This window comes from Psilocybe cubensis, chromosome 8, assembly GCF_017499595.1.
Source record: "Psilocybe cubensis strain MGC-MH-2018 chromosome 8, whole genome shotgun sequence".
Classification (NCBI taxonomy): Eukaryota; Fungi; Basidiomycota; class Agaricomycetes; order Agaricales; family Agrocybaceae; genus Psilocybe; species Psilocybe cubensis.
In genome coordinates this window covers 540221-555367 of record NC_063006.1, presented here as the reverse complement: position 1 = coordinate 555367, position 15147 = coordinate 540221, and the positions used below count along the sequence as shown (strand labels likewise).

Here is a 15147-nt window from a genome sequence, read left to right as displayed (position 1 = left end):
ACTACTGCTAACTTTGACTCTAGAAATTTCTTACAAGCAAAAACCCTCGACGCTATGTATTTCCGTCCGTCGAGCGAGATTCGGAATGGTAAGTCTGTAGAATTGTACTTTGAATAGACTGTGACTGACTTTGATTGTAGTTGACACCGATGCCGCCTGCTGCCGTTGCATCCATTGAATGACAAAAACTTTACCAAGTAAGTTGTATTCTGAATCTCTCGCAGACTTGTATTTATCTAGAAACCTGCTTAGGTATGTTTTCGGAGCTTTACGGTAGGGCTATGGACTTGCCCCACTGACTTTTTATGCCGTTTCTCACCTTGTATGCTACTAACCCACCTTGTGTCGGGGTACCTCACCCCGTCACTTTGTTTCTCTGCCCTTCGGGGGAGGGGAAACCCTTGAAGTTTGTTACCAGAAGAGGGTTGGAAGTTTTGAACAAGGCTGTTTTTTTCAGTTATAAATAGATTTTGCCTGTTTTGGTTAGAATTTTACGAAATTCATTACAATCATGACGAATAGAGTGCATTGAATAAACCATGATATCACGAGAATTGTCCCGTCGATCAGTAAATAGTAAACACGCAGCATCATGACAAACCTTGAAGGCACTGGGGTAAACAATATTTCAAGTACACAATAGGCACAACAAAAATATATTGCAAAGCTGCGGTAAACTCATGAGTACGGTGGTAAATGGATGTAGTTGGAGGCGCAATTGCGATTGCGTCCGTGTCGGGTGGTCTACATAGAACTGGTAGTGTATAGCGTGTGGTATCGGGATTCGGGACGATGCGTGTTGTCATCGTTGAGCGGCGACGGGCGACGGGAGTCAGACCGTGTGTCGTGGTTACAGTAATAGGCGGCGAGCGCAATCATTGGGGCCGGAAGGATACGGCGGGGCACGGCGGGGACGGGTACCTGGGCGGGGAATTGAACAAGCGCCATTTCGAGTGAAAGAGCATGCACATCGTTCAGGGCAACACTTGTGGATGAATCGATGGTGCATGGTACATGAATGATGAAGTACTTACAACGACAAAGTCAACTTGCGGCATTTCGGCAGAGTGATTGTTTTTGCTATTGTTTGTTTCCAGATTAGATGCGGCGGAGTCAGGTCACGGTCAGTGGGTGTGACATGAGGAGGCCTGCCACTGCCACTGCTTCTGAGTTAGACTGACTTGCTTGTTTCTTCATACCAGCCGCCTGAGACGACTTTACGCTTGCATATACGCACGTACAAAGGTATGTTTTGTGGGTGGTTTGGTACAGGAAGCTACAATTAAAGTTGGGTTTGCAGATTCTACAATCCATATCGCATACCATCATTAGCATACCGCATACCACATACGAGACGACGTGTACGACGACAGTCGCAGTGCCCTCATTAACAGCACGCGATTCAGACACGACCACACCTCTCCTCCTGTCTCACTCTCCCTCACTTTAACCAAAGCCACCCGACTTACTTGACCCATCTTACTCAGCAAGCAATGTCGACGAACTGCAAGAAACGGCTGATCCGCGACTTTAAGCGCCTCTCGTCCGACCCGCCAGGCGGGATCTCGGGCAGTCCGCTCCCCGACAATATTATGCTCTGGAACGCTGTCATCTTCGGCCCAGGTGTGTTTTCTCTCCCCCACTCACCCCCACGCACTCACCTACCAACAGGCGACACCCCCTTCGAAGACGGCACATTCAAGCTCCTCCTCACATTCGACGAGTCCTACCCCAACAAACCGCCCACCGTCAAATTCCTCTCGCGGATGTTCCACCCCAACGTCTACGCGAACGGCGAGCTCTGCCTCGACATCCTGCAGAACCGGTGGTCGCCGACGTACGACGTCGCGGCGATTCTGACGAGTATACAGAGTTTGCTGCATGATCCGAACCCGAATAGCCCGGCGAATGCGGAGGCGGCGCAGTTGTATCGGGAGAATATGAAGGAGTATGTGAGGAGGGTCAAGGTGACGGTTGAGGAGAGTTGGTTGGATCCGGAGGAGGGGGGGTTGGGCGAGAATGAGGGGGAGGGGGAGAATGAGGGAGAGCAGGAGGGGGAGGGAGGGGAGGTGGAGATGGGTGAGGTGGGGAGGGAGGGGGGGGAGCCGATGGAGGGACAGCACGCGGGCGGAGCTGCGTCTGAGCGTGTTTGAAGGCGAATGCACGGGAGCAGAGGGTGCAGGCGCGCTTTTTGCGCGGCTTTTGAGGGACATACTTGTTGTTTCTTTCTTTCTTTTCTTTTCCTCTCCTTCTTCTTCCTCTTCCTCTTTTCTCTTTTTTGTTCTTTTGTATACAGGAATATGAATCCAGTGCGAGATCTTCTCTTCCTTTTCTCTTTCTCTTTCTCATCCTCTTCTGACTCTGTGAATTCCTGATTTCATCTTTTAACGAGGAATTAGTGAATCTTCTCTCTTGTATTCTCGTCTCGTCTCTTCTTTTCTCTTCATTTTCTTTTTCTTTTCTCTTCTTTTCATTTTATTTTCATTTTTTTTTTTGGAATCGATATTAGCATGCATACATTCTATTTCACTTTTTACTTTTCACTTTTCAACGTAACGTTCACGTTTTAGCCCTGCTTAAGATTCTTCTTCCTTTTCTCTGTTTCTGTTTCTTTCCCTTTTTCTGTCTTTATATATGTTTCTTTTTTCTATGAGATCACTGCATACACCCCATCCCATCCCATCCCACCATCATAAACACACACATACCCTTTCCCTTCCCCCCCTCTCCTCAATTATCCCGAGACTCTTATCCTGAGACTCTTATCCCGTACACACATATATACTAGTCTACAAGCACGCAAACAAATGAATAAAATTGTATATTTCTACATGTACCCTCACCGGCACCTCCTCCCTCGCACTGCCACCCTACCTGTATACCTGTATATCTGTATATCTGTATACCGGTCGCCAGTGTACCTGCATACCTGCATACCTATATACGACAGCGAGTACTTTAAATTGATACCTGATACCTGATACCTTCTTGATAAGTAGCCCAGCCCTACAATTTCCAAGACGTATGTATATATGTGCCTTCAGGCTTCCGACGCACGTACGCTATTTGTATTAATTTGAAGCGCTTCATTCGAATATTAATAGATTTTGAGGTCAGGATGGTGTAGTTACTTGTACTTGTAAGGATGTTGAAGGTGCCATGGTGGAGATAGGCTATTAAAGGAAGGTGCCATGGGAGAAGGGTTGGCTGGGGGTGATAACGGCCATACGTACAATGGGTGGGTTTTTTTGTGGATGGGTTGGTTGGGTTGAACTTTGGAGAATTCGTCTTTGGGCGACTTATAATTGGATTATATACCATCGCGACGTGTCCGAGTCATGGTATACCGCACATATATCCAGTATTTTTTTAAATGATGAGTTATATACCGCAAACGTAATGTTATGCTTTTGTGATGTGCATGATCGTTAGTCTAGTAGGTTATATGCCGGACGTGGACTTGTGAGGACCTACGTGGACCTACTTGCCAGTGAATAATGGGCGAGACAACGGACAACGGGACGAGGACAACGGATGGTGAATTGATCAAGATGTCTTTGAGCAGTGATTAATCATTGATCAAATCCCGTAGGACCCGATTGAAGAGGTACTAGTAGGACCGCGCCGCGTTGGTGCTTGCGTTGGTGCAGTAGTCTTATTTTTATTTGCCTTTAGGCTAGGCGAGGGTTGGCGTCGGGTGGGAGGGTTGGCGCCTGAATGAATTGGGATGTATATGAATGTGTGTTGGGTAGATTAGATTAGATTAATTGGGTTTGTCACGGTGGATGAAATGAAATGAAATCAGATGAGATGAGATGAGGTACGGGCGCTTCGCGCACCAGCAGTCTAGCCTGAGCACGCGGCGGGCCCGGCGGCGCCACGCCCCACGCGAGCGGGAGGTACTTACTTAGACTACAGTACCATACCAACTACGCTAATACAATATTGTTTGATTTTATGATATTTTAGGCGTAGTAAAGGCTATTTCAATTCTAGTCAATCAATGTTTCAACTTTCTTTTTATTTTTACTTTGAATTTTCTCACCTGTTTCGTCGTGGACCGTGGTTGAGTACTAGTGTAGTAGATGACAGCCGAAACGACGACGACGACGACGACGACCATGGGTCACGGTGACGACGAGAAGATGACGGTATCGATGTCAATGGCAGTATCAATATCAATATCAGAATCAAAATCAAAATCAGTATCAAGTCAGTATCAGTTTCATAGGTATGGCAGTGTGAGGTATCAACTTGAACAATCAGCACTAAGTAAGTATTATATATAAATTATAATATCAGGATTCAACGTCAACGTCAACATCGACATCAGTATCTTTCGTTCGCAGTATTTTTAATATTTTATCAGTGTCAGTACTTGTTGGCAGATACCACGCTAACGTGAAGTTGAAGTTGAGAAGCAGGAAGCAGGAAGTAGGAAGCATTTCATTATGGCGCGTTATGCGTATGGGGACAAGCTGGGACAAGTTATTCTCGGTACGATAGCATGATATCATTATGTATCATTGTCATTATCAGTAGTACAATAGCATCAGCGCTAAGTTTTAAGTTCTAGGGAGTTGTGATTGTTATTGGATAGGTATCAGCGTCATCAGCCTCAGCCGCAGCCTCAGCGTCCGTGCGGTGCGTCAAAGTCGGTCATGATCACGGTCCCCGGCATCGCCTCTGATTCTGAATTGCCAGTGTCAAAGCTATATCATTATATCATTAACATGAAATATCGAAATATCCCGGGTAGCACGATCGAGTTGTGATTCCAAATCTTGTTCAGCCTGCATTTATGATTGACGAAGGTGGTTCAGTGCGTGGGTTTGAAAATTCGGCAGTCCGAATCGACGAGTCGAGTCGTGTCGTGTCCTAGTCGTGTCCTAGTCTAGTCGATGAGAGGAGAGGAGAGGAGAGGAGGAGTGGCGTCGGTAGTAGCTGAATCGTCATTATCTGAATCAGAGAAGTTTCGAGAGTTACGTATTAAGAAGATAACACTGGATTTCAAGTTATTTATTAAGAACATTTTAACCATCCACATGCGCTCCATCAAGCTACTAGTCTACACTCTAATATGTAACATTTTGACACTGACACTGACACTGACACTGGTAATGATACTGACACCGCCACCTCTACGAATGCGAGGGCGTTGCGGTGACGTAGTGAGATGCAAATTACAGTTAAGTTAATGGTAGACTGGGAACTCGGAAGGGTAGTAGATGGGTTGCTGGATGGTTACCCGATGCGTCCCGTTCTGCTTACTTAGTTTGAGCTGAGATTGGGTCTGTCTGTACTGTGTAATATGTGATTGTGTATTGGGTGTTGGGTATTGATATAATGATTATCGTTGAGCGGCTACTTGAGCTTGCGCTGGGCGCTTGGGCGTTGGGAAGATGATCGATCGATCGATCGATTGTCTCGGAAGTAAGGAAGTAAGGAAGTAAGGAAGTAAGGAAGCGTGGTACCATGCGGGGAGGGAAGCAAGAGGGAAGCTGAAGGAAGAAGCTGATTTTGAGCTTGTGGTGTTCAAGTTTGAAGTGTGAAGTTGAGCAGTATCAATCAAATATCATCGACATCGGTTCTTTTATTCTATTCTATTCTATTCTATTTTATCAACTTCAACTTAAACTTTCGGGCGAGACTTTGGCGAGAAACGAGAAATTAGATGAGATTTCTAACGAGATTATGTTGGGGGATTATATCAGAGTATGTTTCTCATTTTTTTAGATTTACTATAGATATCTTTTGTCTACTAAATTAAAGCTCGCTACTGTAACGTCGGGACTCGGTACACAGCTGGTTCATGTCGATCGTCAAACGTAGCGCTAGCGTTGTAATTGTGTAAATGCATTGCAAATCCAAGTCCAAGCCCGAGTCCGAGTCCGAGTCCGAGTGTGAGTGGATTAATGAGGTAATGCGATTGCCTAGTTAAGCCTGGCGTCGCTGTCAATGCGCGAAGCCCACTTGGAGAGTCTGGGCCTTCCCGCCCCCCCGTCCCTGTCATTGTGTTTAATGGAAGCTTAGCTTAGCTTAAGTTAGCGCTTAGATTAGCGCTGGTGCTGCAGCCCATTGTCGGTGGTGGTTGTAAGCTTGTGCTGGGTTATGCGTATGTATGGTATGGTATGGTATGGCATGGTATATTATGTTATGGTGGGTTGGGAATGTACCAGTACAGTCAAGCTGGAGCTAGTGTATACTGCTAATTTATGGATTATTTGGATAATTCGGCGATTTGCTTGATTGGCTTACGAAGAAGGGTTGATAGAATGGTTTATACGGGTTGGAGATAAGGCTCGGGTGGGAATGTGGTAAGGTGCTCACTTGTATTAGATGTGGGTTGATTTTTTGGGTTTAGGTATGGCTTGAAGAAAGAGGAAGAAGAAAAAATGAAGAAGGAAGAACTTGAAGGAAGAAGGAAGAAAGGCCACGCATCCATCGATCATCCGTTCGCGCGGTTCATAAAAGTTAAAACTTGGCGTTTTAATTGATGTTTTGATGATTGCGCTGCAGATGGCGGTACCGGGAAATACAGATCATACCTCGACCATAAACTGTGCAGCGTCGAGAGGTTGGATGACGCTGCTTAATTGTGCCTGGTATAGCTGGGAAAAGCGAGGTTATCGATTATGGAATTGCAGAGGATCTGAATGATCGTGTAGATCGAACGTGCTCGCGAAGCAAGTTTAAGCGGCGCATTTATAGGTTCAGGTTTATTGTTACCTTTCTAGGAGTCAAGCGCCTTCTGAGTATTACAATTAGTTGGAGTTGTACGAGTCGTAGATGATGATCGTTGTCGGTCGAATGTCGATCATTAAGTAACGTTGTATTAATTTCGTATTTATTGGTAGTACTTGGGGCATTAAAATTCGAAACAGCTAGGAAGATGATGGCGACGACGAGATTGTTGTATGTAAGTACCGTAATGAGTATAGTTTTTTGTATAGATGGTCAAGTGGGACTTGGCCAAAGCGAAGCTTGGGAGCCAAGGAGAAGGGGAGGACACCGGACACCTCTTTGGCGGAAATACGCATTGGTGGGGATTCTGCGGGGGGCCAACGATGAGCAGAGTGATATGACAATGGGCGTGACAGCGAGTCGCATGGAGAGTCCGATGAGGATCGGTTCATTTCTTCCGTAACAACATCCGTGCTAAATTTTATTCGGGAGATAAGAGACCCCCTTGCCACCTTTATAAAAGCATATTCCAATTTTCCCTTTTGTCCCTTCTCATCCCTTCTCTCCCTCCCTCCTCCATCCCTCTCCTTGCTGCTATTTCGACAATCCGCCTGCCAGCTGCTGCTGCGTATCTACCACAGCGATGAGCAACGTCGAGAAAGAGCCTGGTCCCCAACCACCCTCTCCTGCGCCAGACAGCGCAGAGCCAGAGAAACGCAAAAGAGAGTACAAGGATTTCGGCCATGAGGAAGAGGGCCCTACCCGTACGTTTCCTCTTTTTCGTCGTCGCATACACCCAGCTCACCTCTTTCCAGGCGCTCTCGTCGATATGGACACTGTGCGATTCCGTCTTTTCCCGGTTTCTTCCTGCGTGGCACTCATTTTTCCCCCTCCCAGATCGAACTCAAGGCCGAGGATCTCTACGACAAGGAAAAGGTAGACTTGGAGACTATCGTCATCGACGACGTCTTCAAGCTCCTCCAGTGCGACGAGAACGGTCTCTCAGAGGAGGAGGCCGCCCGCCGTCTCGAGCTCTTTGGTCCCAACAAGTTGGAGGTGGATGAGCAGAATCCTTTCCTCCAAGTACGTGTCGCTTTTTCCCCCTCTTTCCTGCGTTCGCATGCTTACCTCGGTCCCAAGTTCTTGTCCTTCATGTGGAATCCCCTCTCCTGGGTCATGGAAGCTGCTGCCCTCGTCGCTATCGTCCTCTCCAACGGACAGGGCCAACCTCCTGACTGGCCCGATTTTGTCGGTATCGTCCTCCTGCTTTTCATCAACTCTGCTATCGGTTTCTATGAGGAACGCAACGCCGGAAACGCTGTCAAAGCCCTCATGGACTCCCTCGCCCCCAAGGCCAAGGTCAAGCGTGCTGGCAACTGGTCAGAAATCGAGTCGGCTACTCTTGTCCCCGGTGACATGATCTCTTTCAAAATTGGAGACATCGTCCCCGCCGACTGCCGTCTTACTGAAGCTATCAACGTTTCTATCGACCAGGCTGCCCTCACCGGTGAATCTCTCCCCCAGTCCAAGAAGAACGGCGATCAGTGCTTCTCGTGAGTGTCCTTTTTCTGTGATGACGAAATTTTTCTCGTTACTTACCGAAAATTTCCGTTACTTAGGGGTTCTACCTGCAAGCAGGGTGAAGCCGAGGGTGTTGTTATCTCCACTGGCTCCAACACTTTCTTCGGTCGCGCTGCCTCCCTCGTCGGACAGGACGATGACACCACTGGTCACTTGCAGAAGATTCTCGCCCAGATTGGCTCCTTCTGCCTTATCACCATCGGTATCTTCGTTCTCGCTGAAATTTTCACCCTCTACGCCGGTTTCCGCTACAGCTACCGCCGCGGTCTCGACAACATCCTTGTCCTCCTCATAGGTGGTATCCCCATTGCCATGCCCACTGTCTTGTCTGTCACCCTCGCCGTCGGTGCCCAGCAGCTCGCCAAGTACAAGGCTATCGTTACCCGTATCACCGCTATTGAGGAGTTGGCTGGTGTCACCATTCTGTGCTCTGACAAGACCGGTACTTTGACCACCAACAAGCTCACCATCGACCGCAACACCATCCAGACCTATGGCCCCTTCTCCGCCGAGGACGTCATCCTCCTCGCCGCCTACGCTTCGCGCACGGAGAACCAGGACGCCATCGACGCTTCCGTCGTCCAGGCTATTGGTGATCCCTCGCGCGCCCGTGCTGGCATCAAGCTCCTCGACTTCAAGCCTTTCAACCCCGTTGACAAGCGCACGGAGATCACTTACCGCGAGGAGGCCACTGGCAAGCTCAAGCGTGTCACCAAGGGTATGACCGGTATCATCATCGAACTCTGCTCGCGCAACAAGACCGAGGAGATCGAGAACCGTCTCGAGAAGGACGTCGAGGAGTACGCCGCCCGTGGTCTGCGTGCGCTCGCTGTTGCTTATGAGGAGGTTGACGGCGACGACTTTGAGGCTGAGGGTAACGGATTTGAACTCATCGGTCTTCTGGCCATCTACGATCCTCCCCGTGACGACACCAAGCAGACTATCGACGATGCTCTCGCCCTCGGTGTTAAAGTCAAGATGGTCACTGGTGATCAGCTGGCTATTGCAAAGGAGACTGGCCGTCGTCTTGGACTCGGCGACCACATGTACCCCGCCAAGGTTCTCAAGGACGGCCCCGCCCCCGGAAGCAAGCACGGTTCGCTCGACGAGATGATCATGGACGCCGACGGTTTCGCTGGAGTCTTCCCCGAGCACAAGTACGAGATCGTCAAGCGTCTCCAGGGTCTCGGACATCTCTGCGCTATGACTGGTGACGGTGCGAACGACGCCCCTGCCTTGTCCCGCGCCAACGTCGGTATCGCTGTCGAGGGTGCCACGGACGCTGCCCGTGGTGCTGCTGACATTGTCTTGACGGAACCCGGTCTGTCCACCATCGTCCACGCCATCCGCCAGTCCCGTGTCATCTTCCAACGTATGCGCAACTACTCCATCTACGCTTGTGCTGTTACCATCCGTATTGTCGTGTGCTTTGCCATTTTGGCGTTCACGTACAAGTTTGACTTCCCGCCGTTTATGATTCTGATTATTGCGCTGTTGAACGATGGTACTATCATGACTCTCTCTGTTGACCGTGTGTTGCCCTCTATGACACCGGACAGTTGGGATCTTGCGGAGATTTTCAGTTATGCTGTTGCTTATGGTATCTACTTGACTGCCTCTACGTATGTTCTTTTCTTTCTATTCTTTAACACATTTATACTAAAATTACTTCCCTCTCTCAGCGTTGCCCTCGTCTGCATCATCAAGGAGACCACTTTCTTCCAGGACACCTTCGGCGTGCGCCTCGACACCGACTTCCCCATCGCCTCCAACGACCCTCAACTGCACATGGTTATCTACCTCCAGGTCGCCATCATCTCGCAGGCGCTCATCTTCGTCACCCGTTCCCACTCGTTCTTCTTCATGGAGCGCCCTTCGACTGCGCTCATGGTCGCGTTCTGCATTGCCCAGCTGATCTCGTCGATCATTGCTGCCTACGGTGACTGGGGATTCACTAAGATTAGGGCTATCAGCGGTGGATGGATCGGTATTGTCTGGGTCTGGGTATGTCATTTTTGTTTCGTTTCTGCCTTTCATTGCATCGATGTTAATCTGGATATCTTATCTTTAGAACATTGTGTGGTTCATCCCTCTCGACTGGATCAAGTTCGCGATGAAGGCGACCGTCATCAAACGCTTGCGCCAGCGCCACGAGGCCAAGGTCGCACAGGAGGCGCAGACAGGTGTACCCATGACCCGCACCCAATCCCGCGCAGCGTCGATCCACGAGAGTCTGTACTCGAACCGTGTGTCGTTCATCAAGCGCGCGGCGCGCAAGGTCGGCTTTGGACAGAAGATCTCGATGAAGCCCGAGGAGCTCCAGCGATTCAGCAGTATCCAGGCGCAGAGGGTCGGTGCGACGCTCGCGAGAAACCCGAGTCGGACTGCTGCGTGAGCAGCTTGTTGGTCCATGACTCTTATTGTTTTTTTGGTTTCATGCGTTTGTTTTCGTTCCTCCCTCTGTCTGTTGTTTGTGTCTGTTTTTTTTCGATGCCTCTGTCCCCCTGCCCCTGTTTCCGCCGCCCCTGTCCTCCTCCTCCGTCGTGTCCTCGTCGTACCCACCCGACACCGACATATGCCGCTCGTCGCCATCGCCGCCGCCCACCATTGTTAGGTGCGCCGCTGACGATGTGCCTGTCCATGCGTGCCCCTCCTCGTCCTCCTCCTCCGAACACCCTTTACCCCTTTACCCCATCAATCGCCCTTTCTACCCTACCCTACACATAACATACCAATACACTTATTCCCGCCCGCCCGCCCCCCTGCACCCCGTCTGTTTGATGAAGAAGTTTTTAAAAAAGAGAAGCTATTATAGACGTTGTTCGCTTGCTCCTCCGCTGTTCGTCGGATATTTGTTTGTCTGTCCGTCCCCGTCCAATCCGTGGTCCTTTTTTACCCTTTCCCTCCTCGCTGGCTCGCTCGCTTTGCCTCTCGTCGTCGTTGTCGTCGTCGTGAGCGCACTTTGCGCGTACCTCAAGGACCCCCCGCATCGTATCGCATCGCATCGTACTGCATCCCGTATACCGCATCACGCCATCATGTAATAGAAAAAAACCCACCACGCTCCGCTCGCATTTACCGCATCTTCTCACTCCCATTGGCTTTCCACTCTGGTTTACCCCGCCACCCTACCCTTTTCATCTTTTCTTTTTTCTTTTTTGTGTTTGACAAAATTTTGTTTTTTCATGATTAATTATTGTTCCGTCCCTTCTTGTTGCTTTGCTTTTACCCACTTACTCCCTTTTGCACGCTTTTTACCCACTTACTCCCATTCGCGCGCTTTTTACCCCCCGCCCCTCTCATACCGTTTTATTTTGGATGGATTGTGGATGTGGATGTGGAATGGAACACGTAGGACGGTCTGGATGTCGTTGTGGATATGTGGAAGTTGGGTCGAGGTTGAGTTGATTAAGAGGGATGGAATATTCTTTTTTTCTTTCTATTTTCATTATCCCCTTTTTTCCCGTTCTGTTTCTTTTCTCTTCTTTTAATGTTAATAGGCTTAATAGATTTCGGAGTGGGAGTCTGGGAGTTTTCCAGGATTTTTTATGTCTTTGCGAGCGAGTTTTTTGGCCCTTTGTCTTGTCCTTGCCTTGTCTTCCGGGATGGTTTCGGTATCTCTGCGATGACGTCGACGACGCGAGCGATGGCGATGGCGATGGTGGTGTTGATGATGATGATGGCGATGAGGAGGAGAAGAGAAGAGAAGAGAAGTGGTTAGAGGGGTGTTTGAGGGTTACGAACGTGGACTTTTTGGAATTCTCGTTTTTCTGTTCTTCCCTCCCTCCCTCCCTCATCCTCTCTCTCCCTCCCTCTATCTCTTCTCTCTTACACATACCCCACACCCCATGGACGGATTACCCTTTGGATTTGGACTGGATGATGATGACCTTTTAGGATGATGAATGACGATTTTTGTATGCGAACACACTACTACTACACAACAACAAACACTTTGTTGGATTATGCGTCTGTGTCCTTTTTTTTGAGTGTTTGTTGTGATTTGAGGTGAGTGGTGGTGAGTTGAGTTGAGTTGAGCAGGGGGACCTTGGGTATGAGATTTGAGATTTGAGAGGAGGAGCTAGGAGCTTGAGGTCGGTGAATTGTGGATTTGGTTATCCTTGTTGTAGACTGATCGTTTGGTCTTTTTTTCTATTTCTATTCTCTTTTCCCTTTTCTTTTCCCATTTCTCTATTCCTTTCTTTGCTGTCTCATTATCAAGTCCATGTCCTATCGCCTATCGTCTATCGTCGCTACTACATACATAGTCGATTTTCTTCTTGTTTGTTTTAATTCCTTTTTTTTGCTTGCTGTATCTCTTACTTACTCTTGCATGCAATTCCGTATTATAGTCTGTAGAGTACAGTACTAGTACGTATGTTCATAGATGCGATTTTATTCTGTTATATATATGCTAATGCTACTGATTTTAAAATTTCACGTCAAGAGGTGTATAGGTCAATGCTATGTCGCCCCCTGTCCAGTATCAAGTCGACTTTCCTCATCAACGTTCATCGTTCAACTTCTAGACGTCGCACCCGCTCCCTCCCCGACCCCGGCCTCCTACATCACATCGCGGATTTAAAAAAACGTACGAGTTTAATTATCCTATCCTTATCTCTCGGTTTATAATTTATTGCTATTGATGAATTGTTTTAGTATAAATGCGATATGGCAAGGTACGATTGGGCAATGGGCGGCACGTCATCGTTGCTCATGTATAGTACACCCGCTCGCTACACATCACCCCCCCCTCCCTCAGGCCCTTTCAGCCAGAGCCAGAGCCAGAGCCGGCGCACGCGACCCATTGGACTTACTGATTATATTACGTTCATAATCATTATCGCAGGCATCTGATCCCGCGTAAATTTCGAAATTAGTGTGGTATGGAAAGGAAAAACAGAACGAGTCAAGTGGTCCTTTGCTCAAGACCAACTCAAGCTTGGACCAAGGGAGAGGAAGAACCGTGATCAGATTGCGAACCTTGGGTTGGATGGGCACCTCGGACGAGGTGCCTGATATTGATGATTTATTGACAATTCTGAAGACAGACCCTGGACTGCATTTTGTGTACCTAACTCTGCCCTTTCAGATGATAAGCACCTTGAACTGTGGTATTTGTGGGCTCTGGGTAAAGGAGGTATTGATGGTTGGATGCGCAGCGGCGCGGATTTCGAACATTCTGCAAAGTTGTGATGGATGGGATGGATGAACTTTGAGAACCCCCGCAGTCAAGCCCACACCGTCAAAAAAACCGCTTCAAAGTTTCCCAGTTTTCCCAATCCGCTGCGTCGGCGCCGCGCCGCGCTCCGGTTTCCCTCCTTCTCGAGACTCGTACGCGTGCTACTCACATCACAGGAGCGGGTTAGACGTTTAGTCAGTATCGAAGACGTTGCAATCAGTGCAGGTATGTGCTTGCCCAATAGTTGTGTGCCACCGCGTCGAGATGCTTTATATTTAGGAGGTGTGCGCACGATGAGAAGTTGCTTTTCGTGGCGTATTCTTGGATTCATCATTTTAATTGTTCAAAAAAATCAAATCAGCCCACTGCCCGACGACGACGACGACGAGATAGCGGGCGGTTCTGATTGGACAATCAGAATTTGAGGTCATGGTAACCAAGAGGGGTCCTCGCTAGCGCGCGAGAAGAATGCTTCTATGATGTTCCAAAATTAAAGGCTTCGGATGACGGGCGTGTGGGCGTTTTGACTCTGGGGTGTCCCGACCTGTTGCTGAGCGTTTGCCGTGCAAGGCCTGTTTTTTCCACAACTTCACACTTGCAAAGTCGAACTTACATCAGTTTCCTTACTGCATTTGCCCATCATGGGAAGCTAAAGAGGGCCCCGAGTATCGGGTATGGAGCTATCATGAATATTTCGACGCGCTGTGCTAACATCTAACACATCTAACAGAAGCAGAACAGAATGTTGCCAAATGTTGCACATGCAATGGGCTGTTTTTGTTTGAAGTGCCGCACGGCGGCTTGCTTTCCTGCCAATCAGAAATTGATTCCTTTGAAGAGTGTAGTTTTGTCACCTTACAATTTCGCGATTTCTGGTTGGCCCCTTCGACGATGGGGGGGAAGGGATAAAACCTTGACCCAACCATCCATCTCGTCTACAATGCAACTGTCCATCCAGGCATCAGAGGTTGAAGATTACGCCGGCGGTTCAACGACGACGTCAGGTTCTTATCTAATAGCTGGCAATCTCGCGTTCTCGACAGTGCTGTATTTTTGCCACGGTCAACTTGTTTATCAACATGACGAAGGGCCTTGCCCCCAGAAACCCTCAGCTCTGGGGAAACGGCGATGGGCCATTTTTGGTGCTTTCGGTGTGACGGCCATGTGAAGCACACTGGAAGCAATGCCGCACCGGGGGCAACCAGGGAAAGAAGCCGTGAATATGTCTTCATGATATGATGGACATTGTTATTTTTTTTTCTCGCGCAGTATTCATATATTCCGTGCGACTTCCGGAGGGGGGTCTTGAGTCTACTGGTGAATTACGATGCTCCTCCTCCGATGGTGGAGCCTCTTACTGGGGCGGCTGAACGGCTGTTGTTTTTGGGGCCCAAAATTTGGGTCAAGGGAATCCGCTCGACGACATAACTAACCGTCATAACCGGCCTATTCATAGCTCGATGATTCAATGCATGACCACAGTGCTATTCAGTCGTACCAACTACATACGTACTTGTATCGTCTCTTGATACACCGAAGAGCCATGATAATAAATAGGTCAGGGCAATTTGTAGCTTCAATCAACTTGCTCAAAACTGGTTGACGCTCGTCTAAACGATCCCCTCTTTTCATCTCTCATTTCTTGTACAGTCGTTAGTCATTGACGATTGTTCGAGTTCTAACTTTGACATCCCGTGTCG

The 15147-nt window shown here is 48.6% G+C and overlaps 2 protein-coding genes across 2 annotated transcripts; both read left to right on the top strand.

Annotated features, from left to right (window-relative positions):
• Positions 1-1493: 1493 nt before the first annotated feature.
• On the top strand, positions 1494-2153 carry JR316_0008713 (Ubiquitin-conjugating enzyme E2 2; the record flags this gene model as incomplete). The annotated part of the gene is made up of 1 exon (XM_047894426.1): positions 1494-2153. The coding sequence occupies one exon, from the start codon at positions 1494-1496 to the stop codon at positions 2151-2153; it is 660 nt and encodes a 219-aa protein (XP_047745885.1).
• Positions 2154-7327: 5174 nt separating this feature from the next.
• JR316_0008712 (ATPase 6, plasma membrane-type) lies at positions 7328-10660 on the top strand (the record flags this gene model as incomplete). Its single annotated transcript, XM_047894425.1, has 7 exons — positions 7328-7448; positions 7500-7522; positions 7582-7767; positions 7825-8237; positions 8304-9887; positions 9948-10269; positions 10337-10660. 7 exons carry the CDS (start codon positions 7328-7330, stop codon positions 10658-10660), a joined length of 2973 nt encoding a protein of 990 aa, XP_047745884.1.
• Between the last annotated feature and the right edge of the window lie 4487 nt (positions 10661-15147).